The sequence below is a fragment of the Leptopilina heterotoma genome, unplaced genomic scaffold, assembly GCF_015476425.1.
Source record: "Leptopilina heterotoma isolate Lh14 unplaced genomic scaffold, ASM1547642v1 Lhet_58, whole genome shotgun sequence".
In the NCBI taxonomy this organism is placed as follows: Eukaryota; Metazoa; Arthropoda; class Insecta; order Hymenoptera; family Figitidae; genus Leptopilina; species Leptopilina heterotoma.
In genome coordinates, this window is record NW_025111131.1 from 1,091,535 (window position 1) to 1,115,760 (window position 24,226).

Sequence of the window (24,226 nt, forward strand, 5' to 3'; positions counted from 1 at the left end):
AGGTTTCTTCACGCGGTGGTTGTCTGGTGGTCTAGGACTCAACTGATAACGGTTAAAGAGAAACTGGACCAACTGCAGGCAATGATTTTCAGGGGTATTACGGGGGCAATGAGGACCACGCCAACAGCTGCGTTGGGATTCATGCTAGCCGAGGTACCTCTGCATATTGCCGCGGTGAAGAAGGCGGCTCTTGCTATGAGCAGGTTAACTGCGCAGGGAAGATGGAGGTCTGGTGGTTTAAACACCAAGCTTCCACGCTCAATTCTATCAATCCCATAATTAAGTATGGTGCAAGATAAAATGATCAAGAGGGTGAAATTTAAACCCCGCTTTAAGATCATGACACCTTCCAGAATGGACTGGAAGAAGGGTTTGTCACTTGGGGACGAAGTCTGGTATACAGACGGCTCCAAGATGGACTGCGGTGCAGGCTTCGGAATTTATCGAAAAACTGGCTGCATTAAAGTGGCTGAGTCATTAGGACAACATGCCACGGTCTGGCAGACAGAGGTCTGTGCGATTTTAACTTGCGCCCAAATATCCATTCGAAATGGAACAAAGGGCAAGAGGATTAGTATTTGTGTGGATAGTCAAGCAGCCTTAGGGGCTCTGAAAAATTCCACAATAGAATCAAAACTCGTCTGGGAATGCCGCAGCGTACTAGATGAGTTGGGTTCAGCAAATAAACTTTCATTGATTTGGGTACCGGGTCACTCGGGAATCAAGGGTAATGAAAGAGTAGACGTCTTGGCGAAAACCGGTTCCGGGACGAATTTTATAGGTCCTGAACCAGCAGTGGCAATAATGCCGTGCTTGGTTAAGGGAGCCATAGAAAGATGGGGTCAAAAGGAACATGAGAAGTATTGGGCGAACGTTGGGGTGGGAAGGCAAGCAAAAACTCTGTTGGGGCTAGCACTCAATAAGAGGCGATCAAGCGATCTCCTAAAACTCGATATGATCAGAGTTAGAACCGTAGTTCGTCTACTTACAGGTCATGGACTATTAAACTACCATCAGTATAAAATAGGCAGACGAGTTTCACCTATGTGCAGACTGTGTGGGGCAAGTAACGAAACTTCGACTTACATATTATCTGAATGCCCAGCGTTAGCTAGGATCAGGCTATCTAGCTGGGGTCAAGCAATCATTGACCCTAAGCAGGTGAGCAACCTATCGATAGAAGAGATACTGGACTTCTGGAGAAGAACATGACTCTAAGGGGTTGCTATAAACGAGCGAGCTGGAGTCTGGTACAATGGGTTATATAACCTAGGTGCTTACTTTCCCCTCTTGAGGAAAATCCAGCTCGATCTTGGTGTCAGATTTGATTAGATTAGAGTATTGTTAATAACATTTTTTGTATGAATTTCGAAATTATTAATTATCTATCGTTCTATAAAAGGAATCTATTTGAATTTTGGAATGGATAATAAGGAATAATACTAATTTTGATTAATATTTGTCATTATATAAAATTTTAAAAATTGTGAAAATTATAAACAATTTATTTAAACAATTAAAAATATTTTCATGTTCTTCCAACATTTTAAAAAACTTTTCTATTGAATATTACTCCTTATTTAATCACGAATAATTAAAAAAAAGAAAAGTGAGTATTCTTAATTAGGTAAAAAGTTATTCAGGTTTTTCTCTGAGCGCGCCACGCGCCATACGTGACAGGCGTAAACGTCGTCCCGGGACGCAAAGTGGGATTTTTTTTTACAATTTACTGTTCAAAAATGTCTACAGAACGATTTGAGTGTTCTTTGACTTAAATTAAAGGGGAATAAATTCTTTAGACACCCCTCAAGGCCGATTTTCAAAATTTTAATTGTTTATAATTTTTTAGTTCCATTAAAGTTAACAAATTAATACAATTTTTTAAAAAAGGGCGTTTATTTTCTTATTCTGCTACTGCACATGATCTGAATTAGTTCAAATTAATCTAATAAGACCACCAGGCAATTAATAAAACGTAAAATAATTTATTTAAATTGTTGTAAACAATATTAATTAACAAATAGATAACTTTGATTCCTCTTCACCAAAAAAAGTTTTTTTCACTCAAATCGTTCAAAAATTGTAGGCTGTAGACATTTTTGAACAGTAAATTGTAAAAAAAATCCCACTGTGCGTCCCGGGACGACGTTTACGCCTGTCACGTATGGCGCGTGGCGCGCTCAGGGAAAAACCTGAATAACTTTTTACCTTAATAATACCCACTTTTCTTTTTTTTAATTATTCGTGATTAAGTAAGGAATAATATTCAATAAAAAAGTTTTTTAAAATGTTGGAAGAACATGAAAATATTTTTAATTGTTTAAGTAAATTGTTTATAATTTTCACAATTTTAAAAATTTTATATAATGACAAATATTAATCAAAATTAGTATTATTCTTTATTATCTATCCCAAAATTCAAATAGATTCCTTTTATAGAACGATAGATAATTAATAATTTCGAAATTCATACAAAAAAATGTTATTAACAATAACTATTGTAAAAATTAAAATTTTGCAAAACTGTTCAACTTGTATTTTTGTTTTTTCGTATAGAGTAGAAAAAAGTTAAAATTATAGAAAATACTCACCTATCCAAAAATGACGGCTCACTTTACAAATTTTGACTCTATAATTGGCTGATTCTACGAAAAAATCGAAATTGATGTCCTTAATGATTTCTGTAAATCAGGATCGTCAATTACGAAAAGTTATTTTTTTAATAAAACTACTGTACTAGATGTTCGAATTTATGGAACAAATTTATTTTTTATATGATTATCAAAAAAGATATGTCCAAGAAATTACCCTGAAAATCATTCCCTCACTATGTCCCAATTGCTAAATTTGAAGAGAATTATTAACTCAAAACGTAGAATTCCTTACAAATTGTTGGTTATCTTATTTTTTACTTATATAAGATAGTATTGACTGTAACTACATAAGTTTGTAATTTTAAAAAAGCCAATGGAAATATTTTTAATTATACTTCAAAATTTGTCCTTGAAAAACTTATCATTCCCTCACCGTTTTAAAACAGTGTGATTGGACCAAATTTTGAAGACCTACGAAGCCCTGCTTTAATTTTTTTCAAAGTTGTCAACATTGTGATTGACAACATACACTAGAGTGAATGGTTGTAGAAAGGATTTTTGTTAAAACTAATTTGTCAATAAGTTTGTTAAATGTTACATTTTTTAACGTCATTCCCTCATTTGCGTTCTATAACGCTAAGCACTTTTTTATTTAATAATCATAGTATCTTTGCATGTGGTTCAAGTAGTAATATCGTACTTTTCTTCGTACATAAGAAAGTAAGGTTATGTTTTTGAGATTATGGTCATTTTGTTTCGTTTCGTCATTCCCTCATCATCATTTCCTCATTATATTTTTTGATGAGGGAATGATCCTTGTGAGGGAATGATGTATTTCTTAATAAGTGCACTGAAAAAATATATTTATGGTACTGCCATAAATATAGCCAATTCTCACATATTATATTGGTGGATATAGGACTGCCGTACAGTATTGCTGTTTCAGTTATATGCAGTGTAGAACAGCCATTTGTATGTGAAGAACACGAATACTGTATTTTAAGAACAGAAATACAGTATTGCTGTTTCAGCTATACGTTTTTAAACACTTTTTTACAAAATTTACAAATTTACATATTTTTTAAACCTATGTATTTGAAGTTATTCTATACAAAATTTTTTGAAAATTTCAAACACTTTTGTTTGAAAAATTTGTAAATTTACAATATTTCTCAAACATGAGGCATTATTTCTCAAACGTCCCAGCCCAAAAAAAAGTCTTGGGATTGGCTTCATATTTTGGGAAATTGTTATCCTATATGAAAGTAATAAATTTGCAAAATATTAGTTCTTTTAAAAAAAATTCTAGAAAGTAGTGAGGGTTGAAGTTTTGAAATTTTCATTAACACTGTGATTTTCAAAAGCATATAACTTTTATAATACTTTATCGATTTTAATGTTTCTATAATGCATTTAAAGTATTTTTCATGTACTTTCTAAAAATTTTACAAAAAAATTTTTAAAAAAACTTTTAACCCTCTTTTTTTAAAAAATAAAGTTTATTTTTTAATTTTGACCCAAATGGGTATTTTAAAAAAAAAAATTTTTTATTTTTATTGACAAAGCTGACATTTTTTCCAAAAAAAACATATATGTTTCATAGTGGGATGGCCATAAGTTCAGAAGATATTTAAAAACAAACTAAGCGGCGCGCCCGCGTCACTGTACGTTGCGTTACGCTGTCGCTGCGCCGTTGAACGACACAAATATTGCTGTTTCCTCTTCATCTGCTTCAGTAAAAGCTCTCTGCATTCTACAGGGTTGAGACTGTCATAAAAATAATGCCTGCATTACTGTTACTAAAAAAATTTTAAATAATTAATTTTGAAAACAGAAGGGTAAAGCTTAAAAAATTTTTGACTGAACAATTTTGAATAAATAATAAAATTATAATTACAAAGAAAATTATTTTTAATAAATATATTAATTTTGAAAAAGAAAGCTTAATGCTTAAAAATCAAATATTTTTCTGATTCAATCGAAATAAAGATTTATATGTATATGTAATTTTGAAAAGCCTGCGTTAGTATTATTGTTAACTTGGGTTTAAAGTTAAAAGAGTTTTTTTAAATTTAATTGACGAGATAGTACATAATTTTTTTTATTTTTTACTCGGTTCTTGTTGTTGAGAAACTCGTGGTGTAATTTTTTTACTCTTTTTAGGAAAATTATCAAATCCCTTGTATAGTTTGAGCATTATCAAATTTGTTCTTTAATATTTTTTGCTGTCTCAACGCAGATGTCTTTGCCACTGTAAAATGTTTGGGTTTCTTTACAATATTTTTGCGTCTAGTCAAAAAGAACTTTTGTAGTCAAAATTCGATTATTTGGAGAATATTGAAGACTATGGAATTTTTGAATTTGATAATTTTCCTAAAAAAAGTAAAAAGAATTACTCCAGGAGTTTCTAAAAAACCGAGTAAAAAATAAAAAAAATGGTTTATTATCTCGTAAATTAAATTTATAATTATAATTTTATTATTTATTCAAAATTGTTCAGTCAAAAATTTTTTAAGCTTTACCCTTCTGTTTTCAAAATTAATTATTTAAAATTTTTTTAAAGGCATTATTTTTATGACAGTCTCAACCCTGTAGAATGCAGAGAGCTTTTACTGAAGCAGATGAAGAGGAAACAGTAATATTTGTGTCGTTCAACGGCGCAGCGACAGTGTAACGTACAGTGACGCGGGCGCGCCGCTTAGTTTGTTTTTAAATATCTTCTAAACTTATGGCCATCCCACTATAAAACATATATGTTTTTTTTTGGAAAAAATGTCAGCTTTTCAATAAAAATTTAAAAAATTTTTTTTAAAATACCCATGTGGGTCAAAATTAAAAAATAAACTTTATTTTTTAAAAAAGGAAAGTTGAAAGTTTTTTTAAAAATTTTTTTGTAAAATTTTTAGAAAGTACATGAAAAATGATTTAACCACTTGAGCGGCAGTGCGTCAGAATTGGCGTCAGCGTGCAAGTGACAGAAGCGGCAAAAATGCGTAAAAGGCGTCAAAATTTGACTACTATTTTCTCATTCTGTAAGGAGATTTATAATATCACAACAAAGTATTTTTCTTTTTTAAAGTAAATGAGCAGATCTTTAAACAAAAAAATGCTTTTTTAAATATTTCGATTTCGTGAAGAAAAATTGGACTTTTTGTGGTAGAAATTGAAACGCCACTAATATCAAATTTTTAAATATTGTTAGCTTTGATCCTTGAAAACTTATTTAAATATTTTAAAAAACATTTTTTTTGCTTACAGGTCTGTTCTTTCACTTTAAGAAAGAAAAATACTTTGTTTGATATTATATAATACATTGTTGTGATATTATAAATCTCCTTACAGAATGAGAAAATAGTAGTCAAATTTTGACGCCTTTTTCGCATTTTTGCCGCTTCTGTCACTTGCACGCTGACGCCAATTCTGACGCCCTGCCGCTCAAGTGGTTAAATGCATTATAGAAACATTAAAATCGGTAAAGTATTATAAAAGTTATATGGTTTTGAAAATCACAGTGTTACTGAAAATGTCAAAACTTCAACCCCCTCTACTTTCTAGAATTTTTTTAAAAGAACTAATATTTTGCAAATTTATTACTTTCATATAGGATAACAATTTCCCAAAATATGAAGCCAATCCCAAGACTTTTTTTTGGGCTGGGGCGTTTGAGAAATAATGCTTCACATATATAATTGAAGTTATTTCACATCCTGTGCAGAAATCGCTACTTTTGTTCCCGATTACTGCCCTGTCCCCGGTCAGGTTTTCTGATCTGGCCCCGACTTCGTGGCCCCGACCAGGACCAGGCCAGGTTTGCCCAAGGATCTACAAACAGCGCACAATGGGATTTTTTTACAATTTACTGTTCAAGACTGTCTACAGCCTACAATTTTTAACCGGTTTGAGTATTCTTTATTTTAAATTAAATGCGAATAAATTCTTAAGACATCCCTCACGGCCAATTTTTTAGTTTTTAATTGTTTATAATTTTTATTTTCAATCAACGTTAACAAATTAATACAATTTTTTTAAAAAGGAGGCTTATTTTCTTATTCCCTTGCTGCATATGATCTGAATCAGTTCAAATTAATACAATATGACCACCACCTAATTAATAAAACAGAAAGTAATTTATATTAATTGTTATAAACAATATTAATTAACAAATAGTTAACTTTGATTTCTCTCCACTAAAAAATGTTTTTTTCACCTTTTATTTTTAATTTAAGTTCATTTAAAGAATATTTGTCCTTTTTGATTATAAAATAACTTATTTAAATTGTTATAAACAGTATTAATTAACAAATAGTTAACATTGATTCCTATTTCCACTAAAAAATTTTTTTTCACATTTTCTTTTTAATTTAAGTCCATTTAAAGAATATTTGTCCTTTTTGAATAAAAAATAACTAATTGAAATTGTTATAAACAATATTAAAAAACAAATAGTTATGTAACTTATGTTCCTATCCACAAAAAAAAAATTTTCACGTTTACTTTTTAATTTAAGTTCATTTATAAAGTGTCCTTTTTGTTTAAAAAATAACTTATTTAAATTGTTACAAATAATAATAATTAACAAATAGTTAATTTTTGTTCCTTTCCACCAAAAATTTTTTTTCACGTTTACTTTTTTATTTAGATAATGTTAAAAGACCACGGATATATGGGGAACATAGTCGAGGTCGGTCCACTTTTTGACTTTTGTTTATAACTTTTTTTTAAAATGATTTTGGACAATTGAAGTATATTGTTGGAAAGTCCTGTTTAATAGGAACTTTTTTTCTGTACAAAGTAAATTGATTGGTTTTAAAATGAAAAAGTTATAAATATTCAAAAAAAAAAAAAATTTGCAGTCCAGGTTGGTCCTTACAGTCAAGGTCGGTCCATGTTTAAAATTCAATGGGCATTAATCGTTAAAAAATAAAATAACATGTTTGGAGTTACGGAAAATTGATTCTTTATTGTTTAATGCTTGTAAATTAATGAAATAATAAAATAATAAAAATAAACAATATAAAAAAAAATTTTGCACTGAAATATTAATAAAATTAAATAAAAATATTAATAAGATTATCAATTATATTATGAGTTATTCAGAATTGCAGTTTTTGCAAATGAAGTAGCTCGTCCTCATCTTTGCGCATTTTAAACACACTAGCGCCTCAGACGGCCTTCGGCCGTCTTCGTTGCTTCTATTCCTTCTTCATTTTTGTTCAATTTTTAAAAGTTCTAATGTTCAGTTTTTTAATTTAATAATTTTTTATATAAAACCAGAGCCCTCGTCGACCGCTTGGCGGACGACTTTGTTGCTGCTTTATTCTTAATTCTATTTTAATTTTTAATTAAATTCTATTTTATATTTTTAATTATTATATTTTTATTATTTGATATCCTTCTTTTTTTTATTTATGATTTCATTTTATTTATAAATAAAATCATTTTATTTATAAATTTTTCTTGAGATAAACCAGACAAACCCAAGACAGCTCCATCTATTTCGTTTACATTTAGAGTGTGAGGTGCGCTTTCTATGTTCTTTTTTATTCTCTATGCTTATTTCTTGCTTCGATACTTTTCGAGTTCGACTTTTTTCAATTCGAGCTTTTTCTGCTTTGCATTTTTTTAGAAAGGAAAGTGGCCGACCTTGACAGAAAGTAACATTACCGAATTGTTGTAACTATAAAGAAATACGTTTCGGGATTCGATTTTTCACTTTGTTTTTCTTTCAACTGTAAGTCCCAGAAAATTTCTGCATGCTTGCCTTGACGATGCAATTTTTTTTATCTTTTATTAATGGTTTTTCACATGATGCACAAAACTTTTTTGAGCTTTTTTTGTACCGACGTCACAGAAAATACAATTTTCGATTCTCCGAAAATGTAATTGAACAAAAAGTTAGGTTCCACTAAAACAAGTAAGCGCGTAGGTGGCGCTAGTGAATTATCCAAAAAATCGCGTATGGCCTACCTAGACAGTGACTAGACCTAATATTAAATATTTAAATAAAAGTTATATTATAAACAAAGAAGACATATATATTCTTAAAATGAACCTAAGTAAAAAAGAAAATTTGTAAAAAAAATTTTTTGTTGGACAAGATCATAAGTGAACTATTTGTTAATTAATATTGTTTGTAACAATTTAAATACCCTATCTAATGAATTAACAAGAAATTTTTTTTTTATCGTTAAAAAATAAACTTTTTTTCAATTTTTTCTTAAGTATGCAATATAACAGTAATGTTACAGAAATATTACCGCATAATATTACTGTAATGTTACGTGCTACATGAGAAAGGGATATATGCAAGTAACCGAAATTTTTTTCCATAGCCATTCCGATATGTTAAGTTGTTAATTGTAAGTATGAATATAATAAAAGAGTGAAGCTTATAAATAATGAATAATAATACACATGTAAAGTGTTAGTTACTTGAAAAAATATTTTTTGAACGCATTGATTATTTTATTTTAATTTATTAAAATAAAACAACACATTATAGCTCTCTACATCAGCATTTTTTTCGTCACGACGTGGACAGACGCGCAGGCATTCGTTTCACCTGTCGGTGTGAGGCACGTCATTGTGTGGGTACGGATTTCTACTTTTCCGAGTAAAAATCCTTACGAAATAGTAATAATTGCTCTGATTCCTAATAAAAGTTGCTTCGCTCAGAGTATTAATTATTGCTCGGGACATTTTAAATATTACTCGGCTTTTAATAAAATTTAGATTCCTTGAAGTAAATTATACTTTTTTAAAAAAGTAAAAATCGTTTGAAGACGAAGCAAAAGTTACTATTTCTTGAGCAGTTTCAAAATTATTACTTGAAAGTAGTAATTTTTCATCGAAAATAGTATAATTATTACTATTTATTTTTCTCCGTGTTGGATTCTGATTAGAATCACGCTAGAAAATCTAGTTTGGAAATACCTGACTAGAACCTGTCCCAGGCGCGAAAGACCAATGCTAACGAATAGATTAAAGGTTGATTGAGTCTTGAACGCTCAGTGTGGGTAACTCACAGTAGAAACAGTCTTTACATCACTGTCAATCAATATTAGTTCAATATTGGTTCAACATTGGACCCAATGCTCGTCCCATGCTCGATTCAAGATTCGGTCAATCTTTATGAGTGAAGTTCGAACATCTAATCTTGATTCAAGCTTGAATCAATCTTTACACAATATTCAGTTTATCTTTATTTATAACCGTGTTCACTTAATTAAATAATATTATAATAATTATAATTATAATAATTGTTTCAAATAATAATAATAATTAACATTAAGTTATCAATTGATAAATAAATATTTATATTTATTTAGTATAAATATATTATTATTTGTAACATTCATATTTAAAGAAAGTTAAATGGAAAATTTTGTTTATAAATGTTTTCAAAATTACTATAGATAATTAATAAATAATAATTAAAATGTGCAATAAATATTCCTAACACTGCATCATGTTTAATAATTTTATTAATTATGTTAACTTTTAATATTAATTTAATTAATTATTATTTATTTATTAATTAATTATTATAATTATTAATAATTATTGTTCAATTAATAAATATTATTATAATTAATAATAATTATAATATTTAACATTATAATTCATTATTATTCCAAATTATATTTATTTAAATAATATATTATTAATATATCTAATAATAAATGTTAAAAATTTTGTTACTGAATAATAAAAAATATCAATTATTTATCGATGTTTATTAAATTATCCATTAAATATTTTTAATTGTAAAATGTTTTAAAAGTTGAATTTTGTAATGATTACAATTTTATTATGAATTATTTAATATTCATTTTTAATAATTAAAATAATTCAGGATTAGTATGTGTAAAATTTTTAGTCATAGTTTTCACTTTGCCCTTATAAGTAACAAAGTATACGGCACTGGCATTAATATATTTGATTAGTCCGAGGTCTCATCGAGACTCAGTGGCCGTGCGGTTTAAGTGGTTGCGTCAAGGACTTCCGGAATGCGTCTGGGGCGGGGGGACGTGAGTTCGATCCCACATGCGAGCGGATTATTTCATTTATAAGCGTTTACATAAAATAATAAAATTACTATTTAATATGTATAATTAATAAGTGTTGTGAATAAAAACTTGTGAACTTGTTTGTAAATAATATTAAAAGTCTGTTAAAAATGAAGTTAAAAAATGTACAAATTATCACAAATTGTCTTTTTTTGCTAATATTATTTTTCAATATTATTATGTTAAATGACATTTATTGTTAGTAATATAATATTTATATGAAAATAATATAATTATTTTAATAATAACTTATTGTCATTAAATATGTAAATACATATATATTAATAACAATACTGTTTATAATTAATAATAATAATTAATACATTTACGTTATATTGAATGAACGCGTGAGAAGCGTGTAAATTTGGGAACAGTGGAAGCAGTCTTGTTCAGTCCTGCTTTCGGCTTCCGCAGCATTGATTGAAGATTGAACGCTAGTCTTCAACAAAGACTGAGCGTCAGGTTTACATCGGTGTTACTATTCCGGACTCAAGCAGCCTTGCTTTCGCTGTCCCACCAAGCTTTAACGAATACTGACCAACCCTCAATCAAGCTTCGTAAAGCCTGAACTCACTGTCAGCTCGCGCCTGGGGTTTAGATTCTTGTGAGAAAATTCGGACTAGAAATATCTAGCTAGATTACGCATAAGATTTAGAGAGGTAATTCAGATTAGAAATCACTGATTATACTTAGATTATTTTTCAGAGTTTTTTAATCTTTTTTGTTCTGATTTTTTAATTAAATTATAGCATTCTTTATTAATTTAAAAATTGACCTTAAATACACGGAAATAGTAGGTAATAATTAAAGATGAAATTTTGACAAAAAATGATTAATTAATATAGAATATTAATTTATAACAATTCTCACAAGCGCAGAAAAAAGTGAGAAGTTAGTATATAAGAGCGGTTCGGAATGCGTGTGGTATCGCGTCAGTAATGCAGTGTGTCGTGCATGCGTGCGTGTTAGATTAATGATAGGATAGGTATACAAGCGAGCGAACAAATTTTCTACACGAGATATATTTAAAACTAATATAATTTTAATTTATATACATATAGTTATAATTGAGGGCTCGGATCGAAGAACCGACGCTTCGCAATGTTCTGTGCGTTTACAAGCGTCGGTTCTTCGATCCGAGCCCTCAATTAATTGGGGATTTAAAATTGCAATGCGACACATAGTGACCGTAAAGTGAACTAAAAAAAATGGCTGCTTCGGGAGTGCAAGGTTGCAAAAACTGTTAATATTTGATGTATTCAAATGTTTAAGAAATATTTGTTAAGATTATTGGTCATTATTTACCTTTTTATTGAAAAACTACTTAAAATTAAAACCGAAAAGTCACAATATAAGTTTATATTTTTTTAAATTTGCACTACCTTGTCGTCCATTTTTGGTGTAAAGCACTAGCGACACCGAGCCCGCGGTGGTAATTTTCTTTCCCAATACTAATAACAAATCTCTAAAATATTCCGTTTATTTTACACTTGTGGGGTAGCATAGCTAGTTTTACTTGCTAGTTCCCGACTAGAAATTCTATACTAGTACCCGATCTGACGACCGTTATGAAAGTAGTTCATATCAAACTCCAATCTTAATTTCTACATGGGTTATATTTTCTAATAAAAAGTATATGATATAGTCTAGAAATTTAGTCCTATCCAAAAATCAATCACTTTCAAGGAAAGATTCACGTACTTTTTTCCCTGTATAGAATTTAAAGATAAATATTTTTAATATCACTTGTGTAGAGAACACCTGTATGCAATTTTGCAAATGAAAATAATTTTACTATATACAGATTTGTTGTATAGAATCCAACCGTGTAGGGTTTAATAATTAAATTATTTGAAATCAACTAGTGTTGAGTCCAACTGTATAGAATCGAATATATAACTAATAATTCAAATAAATATAATTTAATTGTATACGGTTCAAATGTATACAGTTTCATATAAAACTAGTCAAAAGATATTTGTGCAGAGTCCAACTGTATATACAATCGGCTGTATAGCATTATTTTATAAATTGTCAAATAATTATCTGTTTCTTAATTTGAATAACATAGAATATAAATCTGAATCCTAAATAATGTTTTAAAAAACATTGACGCACCAAAACAATGTAAATATAGAAAAGTTGAAATTTCACCAGACACTCCCCTTAAATACGGACTTTTAATCAGTTGTTATTTAACCCCTTAACTGTTTGAGGAAAATACAACATGATTGTCCCAAACTGCCCAGCGGAATCTGATACTTTTTCTAATAGTATAATATATTTAAATTATAACTAATTATTCAATTATTTTCTAAAATATCATTAACGACTCTTATAATTTCTTATAATATTGATATAAAGAAAAATATCTATCAATTTATATACAAATTATATTTATTTCGAGTGATAGTGAACACGACCCACGGGTGGGTCGGAAACAGTTATGGCCATACTTTTTCACGACCCACCCGTGGGTCGGAAACAGGCAACGGGTTAAATCTATCAAAAAAAAGTTTGAGATGCTTGCTTTTCTAGTTAATCAATTAAATTTAATGAGAACAACGTTTAAAGCGCCCTGATGTAAATTCCATATCAAATTTAAAGTATTTGCAAATTTAGCGAAAAAATTCTAAAATATTAAAATTCACATTTATATCCAGAACATTTTAGATAAAATTTTTATAAAAATTTTTTCGTTGAATCAACGTTGGTAACTTTAGTTTCATAAAAAATGTATTTGACTCAAATAAAAATTATTTGATTCAAGTATAAATATTTATTAGATGACAGATAAGTAATCGGTTATTTGAATCAAATAAATTTATTTTCAGTGTATTTAGTTTTAAATGAAATGTTACGAGTTGAGAATTTTGACAATAAGATTTTTTTTCACGCAAAAATTAAATTTCACAAGCAAACACATAGACATAATATTTTCTTCTTGGAATTTATTTTCCCCAACCGAATAGTTACTCATTTCTCTTATTATATTATTTATGTGCCTTAGGGAAAGTTCGGCAAATCTTTATTGCATTTGTTGGTATTTTACTTTCTTCTTCGGTATGCCTGTAAAGTTACATTGTTCTTTTTCTTATTAAATTATAAATTATCTAATTTGATTTTATCCTTTATAATCGTAAATTACTTTTAACTTCTTAAAAAGTACAATAAAGTTTATTTTTGAACTTAATTTTATTATTTGAAGCGTTAATAAAAATTTATTTCTGACCCTAGGATATCATAAATTATTATCAGTAAATAATAAAAATTTATTTAGTTATTTTAGTTTACACTGGTTTATAAAAAAGCCACAATAATAATAATTTATTATTATTATTAATACTAATATTTATTTATATTTATATTATTGCTTCCTCGTAGAAGAAGCTTTATAGTCATTTAATTTATAGAATTTTTAAAAATCCTTTAAACAAATTTTCTTCTTTTCCGGATGTATGTATGTGTAGATCCAGTTTTTTGTGAACACGATAACTCGAAGAGGTTTTAACGAATTCGGCTAAAAATTGCTAGGTATATTTATCATAAAAATATCTCAAAATGGATCGAAAAATCCTCAAAAAAATTAATTAATTTAATTAATTTAATTAATTCTATAAATTTAAATACAATATATGGGGCATTCCAGGCCAAGTAGGAAATCATTTTGCTTTTGCATCTCAAATTTTTTTTAAACATTTTTTTTCTTTTAGTACTCTTTCAAATGAGCTACCTTCATTTTTTAAAAATTTTTTCATATAACGGTTCAGAAGATACAGATTTTTTAAAAATGACGTTTTTTACGTAATTTTTTTTAACGCTTATAACTAGGTCAAAAATTGATAAAATTGGACGTTTTTATAATGAAAAGTTTTGTTTTCACACGTAGTTTTTAATAAAAATATTTTTTAAAAATGTTTAAATAATTAACGATAAGATTTTAAAATTTTTAAAATAAAATTTCTTTTATAACAATGTATCTATCGATCAATTTTTTTCAAAAATTTTTGTAAGAAACTAGCACTAAATTAACAATTTTTAAGCCTTGTCCGATTGTGGGCAAACGATGAGATCTATTTATTTAAAAATTTTTAATTTTTATATACACAGTGAAAACGGTAAGCCTAACTTGCTATTTGACCAAATCACAATTTTACACAGAAAGAAGGTTAAGTTTGAAGAGACTCAGTCTGTAAACACATTTGCTGTGAAAAATTTGTGGTTTTGTCAAATGGCAAGTTAGCCATTTGGCCACCACTGCGTATACAAAAATAAAAAACTTCAACATAAATAGATCCCATCGTTTGCCCACGATCGGACAAGGCTTAAAAATTGTTAATTTAGTGCTAGTTTCTTACAAAAATTTTTGAAAAAAATTGATCGATACATTCATTGTTAAAATTGAAATTTTATTTTATAAATTTTAAAATCTTATCGTAAATTATTTAAACATTTTTTAAAAATATTTTTATTAAAAACTACGCCCCAGTAGCACATTGAGGCAATATTGGTAATGTTAAGGCAGTGTTCTTCATATTGCTGTAATATTACGTGCTACTGCACTGAAAAACTGTTGGTAGAGCAGTTCCGCTATTGACTGTTGTGCAGCGCTACTTAACTTTAAACTCACAGCTCTATCAAAATTAGGCGAGTTGCTCTCCTAAACTTGACTACCAATGGCGTTGGCGAGCGGCTGCTTGACAAAAAGGTCAGCAGCTCTATCAAAAAGGAGAGTTGCTCGCCCAAAAATAAAGTGAGCTGTGCGTTTCTTTTTAACGCAGCAGTTCACCGCATTGGGCAAACAGCTCTACCAACAGTTTTTCAGTGTGAGGCGTGTGAAAACAAAACTTTTCATTATAAAAACATCCAATTTTATCAATTTCTGACCGAGTTATAAGCATTTAAAAAAAAATTACGTAAAAAACGTAATTTTTCAAAAATCTGTATCTTCTAAACCGCTTTATAAAAAAATTTGAAAAAAATGAAGGTAGCTCTCATTTCAAAGAGTACTAAAAGAAAAAAAATTTGAGATGCAAAAACAAAATGATTTCCCACTTGGCGTGGAATGCCCCATACATATACTTTATATACACCAATCGATCCGTCTTGATGCAAAGAATAAGATTTTTGAAAGAAAGGAGTAACATTTTATTGTTCAGCAAGATAATTTTGCTGAAAGAACTGATTTTTTGATAAAAATGCGAATTTTTCGGCTTTAATTGTGATTAACTCTATAAATTCTCATGCAATTTATACTTTACATAGACCAATCGATTCGTCTTGATGCAAAGAATAAGATTTTATAAAATATAAATTTTTATAATATTCTAATATTTTTTTATATTATAATATAATATATAAATAAATATAATATATAAATATTATAATATTTATAATATTATTTTATAAATATAAATATAAGATTTCTTATCTTACTCCTTTCTTTCAGAAATCTTATTCTTTGCATTAAGACAGATTGATTGGTGTATATAAAGTATATATGGGTGATTCTCCTGAAAGTGGGCAATTTCATGTCTTTGAATTATATCTTCTAAACAACTTAACATTTAAATATTAACATTGGACAAACATATTATTTAAACATCACTTATTATACCCTTTATAAAAAACGATAATTTTTTAACACAAATTTAGTGGAAAACAACATTTAACAGCTGGAAAACAGCAATTTAATATGTCTTTACCTCTGAGTACCAAACTTTAAAGTACTATTACTTATAAAAAAAGAACTATCTTTAATTATTCAATAAATATTATGAAAGATTAACTCAAAAGCTTCAATTTTTATCGATGAAATTTTTTAATACATCAATATAGTTATTGATAATTATTAAAATATAAGTGTCTTTAAAAATCTCCATGCTGGCACGACAAAGGATAAACGTGTATAAATAAACTATGAGACGTGCACTTTTTATATCAAAATTAATTGGAAATTAAAGAAAAAACATGTCACTTTTCAAATCTTCAAGAGAAATTGGAAAATAAATTATATTTTTCATATTTTTAAGAAAAAGCACTAGAAAAACACTGCGTATTTTTATTCATTCCTTTGTCGTGCGCTGTCATAACTTTAATATTTCAATATAAATATCAATAAAAAACGGATGAAAGCTTACAGTTTAGTAGGACAAAAGTGTATACCTAGCCATTTTTTTATTTACTTTTGTTTAAAATATGTATTAATGGATTTTGTACAAATTTCCATTGTCGTGGAGTCCTTTGTCGTGTCAAAACATTTGCACGTGGTAGGTGCGAAACAAGTAAAAAGTGTGCCCGTGCCTAAAACTTTTTTTAAAATAGGTGATAAAGTTAAAATTTTTCTAATCTGTTCATATATTTTTAAATATAATTTTGAAAATAATAAAAATAAATCATTTAATTCAATTAATAATACCTATATAGAAGAAATATGAATTTCAGTGCCCCTCGATGTTACGCCTCTGATGAGGTTAGTTTGCCTGTTTAATTTTGCACATCTCATTTCAATTACGCGAAAAGTGCTAATTATACGAAAACTAATGTTTATTAATAAATGTAATTTAAAATAAATATAGTTGATATGGATTGTCTAACATAAAAGAATAATTAAACAAACAGAAAAAAACCAATGTCGAAAAAGAGCGACGTGAAAAAATTCAAAATGATCCTGGTCAAATTTAAATAATTTTAATATTTTTAAACTTTAAATAGTTTTGTAGCGTACCTACTTCAAATATCGACGCCCCCCGACTATAAAATGTTTATTCAAATCTCCGTGCAATAAAATGTTAACTCAGAAATTCGTGCTGTATAATTGTTTTTAAAAATTTCATGCAATATAATGTTAACTCAAGTTGCATTCAATAAAATGTCAATTTAACCACCAGTGCAATATAATGTTATTGAAAATACTAAAAGTTTTATTTCTAGCCTTTAAATTATATGAGGTTAAAGAAAAACATAATTAGTGAATTTTTCTTGCGAAAGTGAAAAAGTTATGTTATAAATATTTTTTACTTATACTAAATTAATTAGGAAAATGAAAGAATAAAATTTATTTAATTCTAACTTTGAAAACTATTTTTATTAAAATTATAAATATTTAAAAATATTAAAATTACTTTAACAGTCCCTTTTTTGAATTTAGTTTTCCATTTTGTAGCAGTTTTTAACGCTGTACATATATAATAACTCTTTTTTTCAACCAATTGGTCTGCTGAAGAAAAACCAAACTGTTTGTCTAAAGAGTGGAAAACTATGCAGATATTTCACCATAAAAAAATAATCTTTTATTCAACATTCTGCATTACTGACTTTTTTTATAAAAACTTAACCCATAAATGAGGAACTATACGAATATTATTGTGCTGTCAACAGTTGCAACTTCAATCTATTTAAGTAATTTAATAAATAAATTAATAATCTAATTTAACCTCATACAATTTAAAGGGTGGAAATAAAAATTTTAGTATTTTAAATAACATTGTATTGCACTGGTGGTTGAATTGACATTTTATTGAATGCAACTTGAGTTAACATTATATTGCATGAAATTTTTAAAAACAATTATACAGCACGAATTTCTGAGTTAACATTTTATTGCACGGAGATTCGAATAAACATTTTACAGTCGGGGGGCGTCGATATAGTTTATTTAAATACCAATGAATAGTAATTAATAAAAGAAAGTTCAATTTTTAAACATTAAAAAAAAAATTTTATCAACTTAAAAGTGACCGGTTTTTGGAGAATCACCCATATATTGTATTTAAATTTATAGAATTAATCACAATTATAGCCAAAAAATTCGTACTTTTATTAAATATTCATTTTTTTCTTTAAAATTATGTTTTGCATAATAAAATTTTATTCTTTCCATTAAGACGAATGAACTTGATTTTATAAATGTTAGATTGTATTCAAATTATTTAAAAATTATAACGAGGAGGCAAATTTTTTTGCTTATCGTAAAGAGGAAACAAAATTTTCATGTAATGAACATTTGGATTCACAACTTGTTAATAATATTTATTTATTTATTTACATACGGGTCAAGCCCTATAATTAAAATCTAAGTTACAACTAGCAACTAATTATACAAAATTGGCATTATAAAAGTTAGGCGTGCGTTACAAATATAAGTACAATTGATTTTGTCGTAGTTGAGAGGTAAATTTCAAAAGATTATTTTCAAAAAAATTAATATTACAAGATACATTGTTTGTCTCTCTATGGAGTCTATTAAGTATTGAGAAGTTACCAAAATTAGTTTTATAATAAGTTACAAAAAACGAATGATTGTTTCTAGTGAATCTAGTCGGAACACGCAAACTTATGAGATTTGACAAAGAAGGACAGTAAATAAATCCATTCAATAACTTATAGAAAAAAGCATATCATTGTATAAGAACCTAGATGTAAGCAATGGGATGTGTAAAGTGGATCGTAAGTTACCGTATTCATGGGTGTTCCAGTCAAAAGGTAAATTGAGTTGCCGAGCAGCAAATCTTAAAAACTTGTTTTGAACACGCTCTATTTTAATTATATTGAAAGTATAGAGTGGTACCCAGACTACAGAGGCATATTCCAAAATGGATCTCACTAATGTAAAATATAAAACTTTAATTGCAACTTTGTTACAAAAATCCGAGGCACCTCTCATAACAAAGCCCAGCATTCTGAGCGCTCGAGAAACTACCTCTGAGATATTATTAATAATATTATTAATAATATGGATAAATAAAATTAATATAAATAAATGACTTAAAATGAATAATAATCGCAAATAAAAATTTTAATTTGTCAAAAAATATATTCTCCTTAACATTATTGTTTGATTTTTCATATTTAATATTATTTTCAACACTTTGTATAAAAAGGGAAACTGAGTTTGTTCGCCTTTGACATTAATATTCAGATCAGAAATAATAAAGACTATCCCATATCCGAGCCTTGACATTTGAAAATTATTAAATGAGTCACTGATTTGATTCCAAAATCTTACAAACATTAAAAGTAATATTTAATATGGGTACTATTTGTAATTTTGATGAATACATAAAATATAAGAACATACAAAGAAACTTAATTCCAAATATTTTTTTTACGAAATTACAAATATTTCGAAAATACATTTTTATTCCAAATATTTTCATATTAAATTGTATATTTCGAAAATAATTTTTTCCATCATTGGAATATTTATTAAGGTAACAAATTAAGAGTACCTAGTTCTTATGTCTTAAAATAATATTGAATATTTAAATTAACTGATATTATAATTTCATTTACTGCCTCCATTATGAAATTGGAAAATATTATCTTGACTTTTTTCCCTTTTATTGATAATTAGAAATTAAATTGAATATTAAAATAAATATGAAAAATAATTAAATATTCAAATTGCTTGTTAAAAGTAATTAAATATTTAAATTGCTAGTTAAAAATAATTAAATATTTAAATTGCTAGTTAAAAATAATTAAATTTTTAAATTCAAATTACAGGTGATGGACCAAGACAAGAGTGATGAGAGAGAAATTCGTTTGATTTACATTGTCTTCTTCTGTAATTTCGTCTGAAAAATTAGAAAAAATTATCTGCGCTCGTGTTTTTCGACAAACTGTTTCTAAAATCATTCTCAATTCGAATTTCTAATTTAGGATTGACACAGATGTGTCAATTTTTATAAATCTTAAGAACTAAATTTTGTCATGAAATACTTTTCCTCTTAAAAAACTTTAAAATAATTATGAATATTAAAACAAAATTCTGAATTTTTAAAATAATTTTCATCAATAATTAAATTTTTCAAACATACTTTTATTTATTTTTCATGTTGAGCAATTGAATTGAAGAAGAACTTTCTCAAAATAACTATATAAAATAATTGATTTAACAAAGATTTTTAATTAAAAATTCTAGAAAATAACTTGATGTTGGAAAAAATACTAATCTTTGAATAATTAAGTAACAATTCTGACAAAATTAAATTTAGAAAAAAATTGCTAATATTTTTTTAATAGTTTAATTTATTAAAACACTTGGTTAAAATTTTTTCGAATAATTAGAATTTCATAAAATTGGATAGAAAATAATAATTGAATTATTTTTAAAGAAGAAGAGTTTTTAAAAATAATCCAACTTTTGAAAAACAGTCTGAAAAATGATTAAAAATAATTGACTTATAGAGAAACTTTAGTTAAAAATTCAAAATAATAATTGAGTTTTCAAAGAGTTACAGTTGTAATTTTTTAGAAACGAAGAATTTTTAATGGGTTTTTTAAAAATTAAAATAATTACAATCTGGAATTGGGGTATGTTAAAGAGAATGGGAGAAGAGTCGAGAAAAGGATTAGAAAATGTGAGGAAAGAATTGAAAGAGACTAGGAAAAAAGATGAGGAGAGGTGTATGCGAATAGATAAGAAGATGGAAGGGGTATGGGGAGAAATGGCGAAAATAAGAGAAATGTGGATCAAGTATGAAGAGGACTGGAGAAAGGAAAAAGAAAATGTATGGAAAAAACTAAGCAGCTTAGAGAAGGGTGTTAGAGAGAAAGAGGCAAAAAGGAAGGAGGAGGTGGGAAGGATCGAGGAAAGGTTAGAAAGTTTAGAGGGAATGGAAAAAAGAATTAAAAATTTAGAAGAGAGAGAGGAGGTGGAAAGCACGGAAGGAATACAAGAATTAAAGGCGGAGGTAAGAGAGATAAGAAACCGAATGGAGTATATGGAAAGAGAAAGTAAGAGGAAAATCATAGTGATAAAAGGAATAAAGGTGGATAGAGAAAATGGGAGAAAGAGGATAGAAAAGGTATTGGAAGACATAGGGGTGGAAGTGAATATTAGAGAAGTGAAAGCGGTAGGAGGGGAAGATGAGGAGGGTAAAGTAAGATTGTGGTTGGTGGAACTGGGGAGCGAGGAGGAAAAGCATGAAGTGATGAGGGCAAAGAGTAAATTAAGGGGAACAGAAGTAAGAATAGAGGATGATAGAACAAGGAGGGAAAGAACCATTAATAGATTGCTGTTGGAGAAGGCATGGAAGGAAAGAAGAGAGGGCAATATAGTAAACTGGGGAAGGGAGTGCCTATGGATTAAGGGAACAAAATGGATTGTTAAAGAAGGAACAGAAGATGTGGTGGAGGAGAGAAAGGGGAGGGGGTTTGGGAGGGAGATAAGGGAGGGTGAGGAAAGTGGGGTCGGGAAACAGAAAATATTAAATTAATTTTTTGGAATGTCTCGGGGTTGAGTAATAAGGAGGAGGGCTTTTGGAGGGATTTGAGAAAATGGGATATAATAATTATGAGCGAAACTTGGGTAGAGGGGAAGGATTGGGAAGGGATAAAGAGAAAGTTACCGAAAGGATATAAGTGGGAGATACAGGAGGCTAAAAGAGATCACTTAAAGGGTAGGAGTTCTGGGGGGATGATCTCAGGGGTAAAGGACAACATAAAGGAGATAAGTGGAGATGAATGGATGGGACAAGATAGTATGGTTAGGAAAATCAGAATAGGAAAGCAAAATTTAAACGTGGTTGGGATATATAGAAGAAGGGGGGACAATAAGGGTTGGAGAATAGTGGAGGAATGGATAGAGAAAAGTAAAGAGGAGTTAACAATAATAGGGGGTGACTTTAATGCATGGACGGGAGAATTAGGTGGGGGATGTTGGAATGGGGAGAAGGAAAGGTATCAAAGGAATTCAAAACATAAGGAAGTGGACAAAGAAGGAAGAAAAATGTTAGGTATAATAGGGGAAGGAGGGTGGTCTATTTGTAATGGGTGTACGAGGAGGGATATGGATGGGGAAATAACATTTGTAGGAAGAGGTCAGACCGTGATTGACTATGTTATAGCGGACGAAAAAACTAAAGAAGTGATAAGTAAGTTGCAAGTAGGAAACGAATCGGACTCAGGACACTTCCCACTGATAGTAGAAATTGAAGGGCGGAAGAAAAGAATGGAAAAAACAGGGCGGAGAATAACCAAGAAAGATAAAATGGGAAAATGGGACGAACAGAGATTGATGGAGTTTGAAAAGAGACTTAAAGAGAAGAAGCACGAGTTACAGGAGAAAGAAGGAGTAAACTATCGATGGGAAAGGTTGAAAAGGATAATTGGGGAAGTGAAGAAGGAAATGGAAAATGAAGAAGAGGGAAAAGCAGGAAGCAGAAGGGGGTGGTGGGATAGAGAATGCGAAAAGAGTAGGGAAAAGCTAAGAGAGGATATAAAGAAATGGAGAAGAGGTAAAATGGAGAAAAAAGAGTACAACCGAAGGCATAAGAAACACGGAAAATTGATCAGAAGGAAAAGAGAGGAAGGAAGAGAGAGATTCCTAAAGGAGGTGGAGAAGGCAATAGAAGAGGGGAAGGAATGGGAGGTGATTAATAGAGAAAGGAAAAGGGGAAAAGAGATTAATAGGGACATCAGGATGGAGGATTGGACGAATTACTTTAAAGGATTAAGCGGAGGAATGGAGCGTAAAATAAGAGGAGAGGGGAGAAGAAGAGATGTAGAAGTGGAGCAGTCAGAAGTAAGCAGGGAGGAAATAAATGAGGCGATTAAAAGATTGAAAAGGGGTAAGGCGGCGGGGGAAGATGGAATGGAGGGAGAGAGTTTAAAATACGGGGGAGAAATGGTGAGGGAAGAGATGTGGAGGATAGTGAACTTGGTGTGGAAGGGGGAAGGATGGCCGGAAACGTGGAAAACGGGATTGATAGCACCGATTATGAAAAAGGGAGATGGAAGAAGGGTGGAGGACTATAGGGGGGTGACGTTGATGCCAGTTGGTTATAAGGTGTATGCGGAAGTCATAAGAAGGAGGTTGGAGGAGAAAGTAGAGGAGCTGGGCTGCATACCGCACAACCAAACTGGCTTCAGAAGGGAAATGGGGACGATGGACAATATATTTGTCCTGAATTATTTAGTGAATAGGAATTTGGGGAGGGTTAACGGAAAAATGGTGACAACGTTTGGTTGGGTAGAGGGTTGAGGCAGGGCTGCCCCCTGAGTCCATTACTGTTTAATATGTTGATAGCGGATCTGGAAGAGAGAATGAGGAAAAGAGGGAAGGGAGGGGTTATATTGAAGAATGGAAGAATATATAGTTTGGCATATGCGGATGACGTGGTATTGATGGCTGAGGATGAAAGTGGAATGAAACTGTTAATGAAAGAATTTGAGAAATATATAAGAAAAAAAGATCTATGTGTGAATGTGGAGAAAACGAAGGTGCTTAGGTTCAGGAAGAAGAAAGATAATGATGAGGTGGAATGGAAAATGAATGGAAGGATTGTGGAAGAGGTGAATGAGTTTTGTTATTTAGGGTATTGGTTTATGAGTAATGGAAAACAGGATTTGAATGTGATGAAGAGGGTGGAAAAGGGGGGTAAGGCATTGGGGCAAGTATGGGGAATTGGGAAAAGGAGATTTAAGGATGATTGGAAAAAGAGAGTGTGGTTGTTTGATGCATTAGTGTGGGCGATAGTGAGTTATGGAGTGGAAGTGTGGGGATGGAGTGAGATTGGAAAGTTGGAAAGTATGCATGAGAGATATTTAAGATGGACG

At 29.3% G+C, this 24,226-nt stretch overlaps 2 protein-coding genes across 2 annotated transcripts; both read left to right on the plus strand.

Moving 5' to 3' along the window:
* The first annotated feature begins 285 nt into the window (after positions 1–285).
* Positions 286–1,212, plus strand: LOC122508894. Its single transcript, XM_043622562.1, has one exon. It carries the CDS (start codon positions 286–288, stop codon positions 1,210–1,212), a length of 927 nt encoding a protein of 308 aa, XP_043478497.1.
* A 20,750-nt stretch (positions 1,213–21,962) lies between these two features.
* LOC122508895 lies at positions 21,963–23,651 on the plus strand. Its single transcript, XM_043622563.1, has one exon. It carries the CDS (start codon positions 21,963–21,965, stop codon positions 23,649–23,651), a length of 1,689 nt encoding a protein of 562 aa, XP_043478498.1.
* The last annotated feature ends 575 nt before the right edge of the window (positions 23,652–24,226 follow it).

What these genes read in the sequence shown, in the direction of transcription:
- LOC122508894 (XM_043622562.1), top strand. Translation starts at nt 286, where the DNA reads ATGGTGCAAGATAAAATGATCAAGAGGGTGAAATTTAAACCCCGCTTT.
- LOC122508895 (XM_043622563.1), top strand. Translation starts at nt 21,963, where the DNA reads ATGAGCGAAACTTGGGTAGAGGGGAAGGATTGGGAAGGGATAAAGAGA.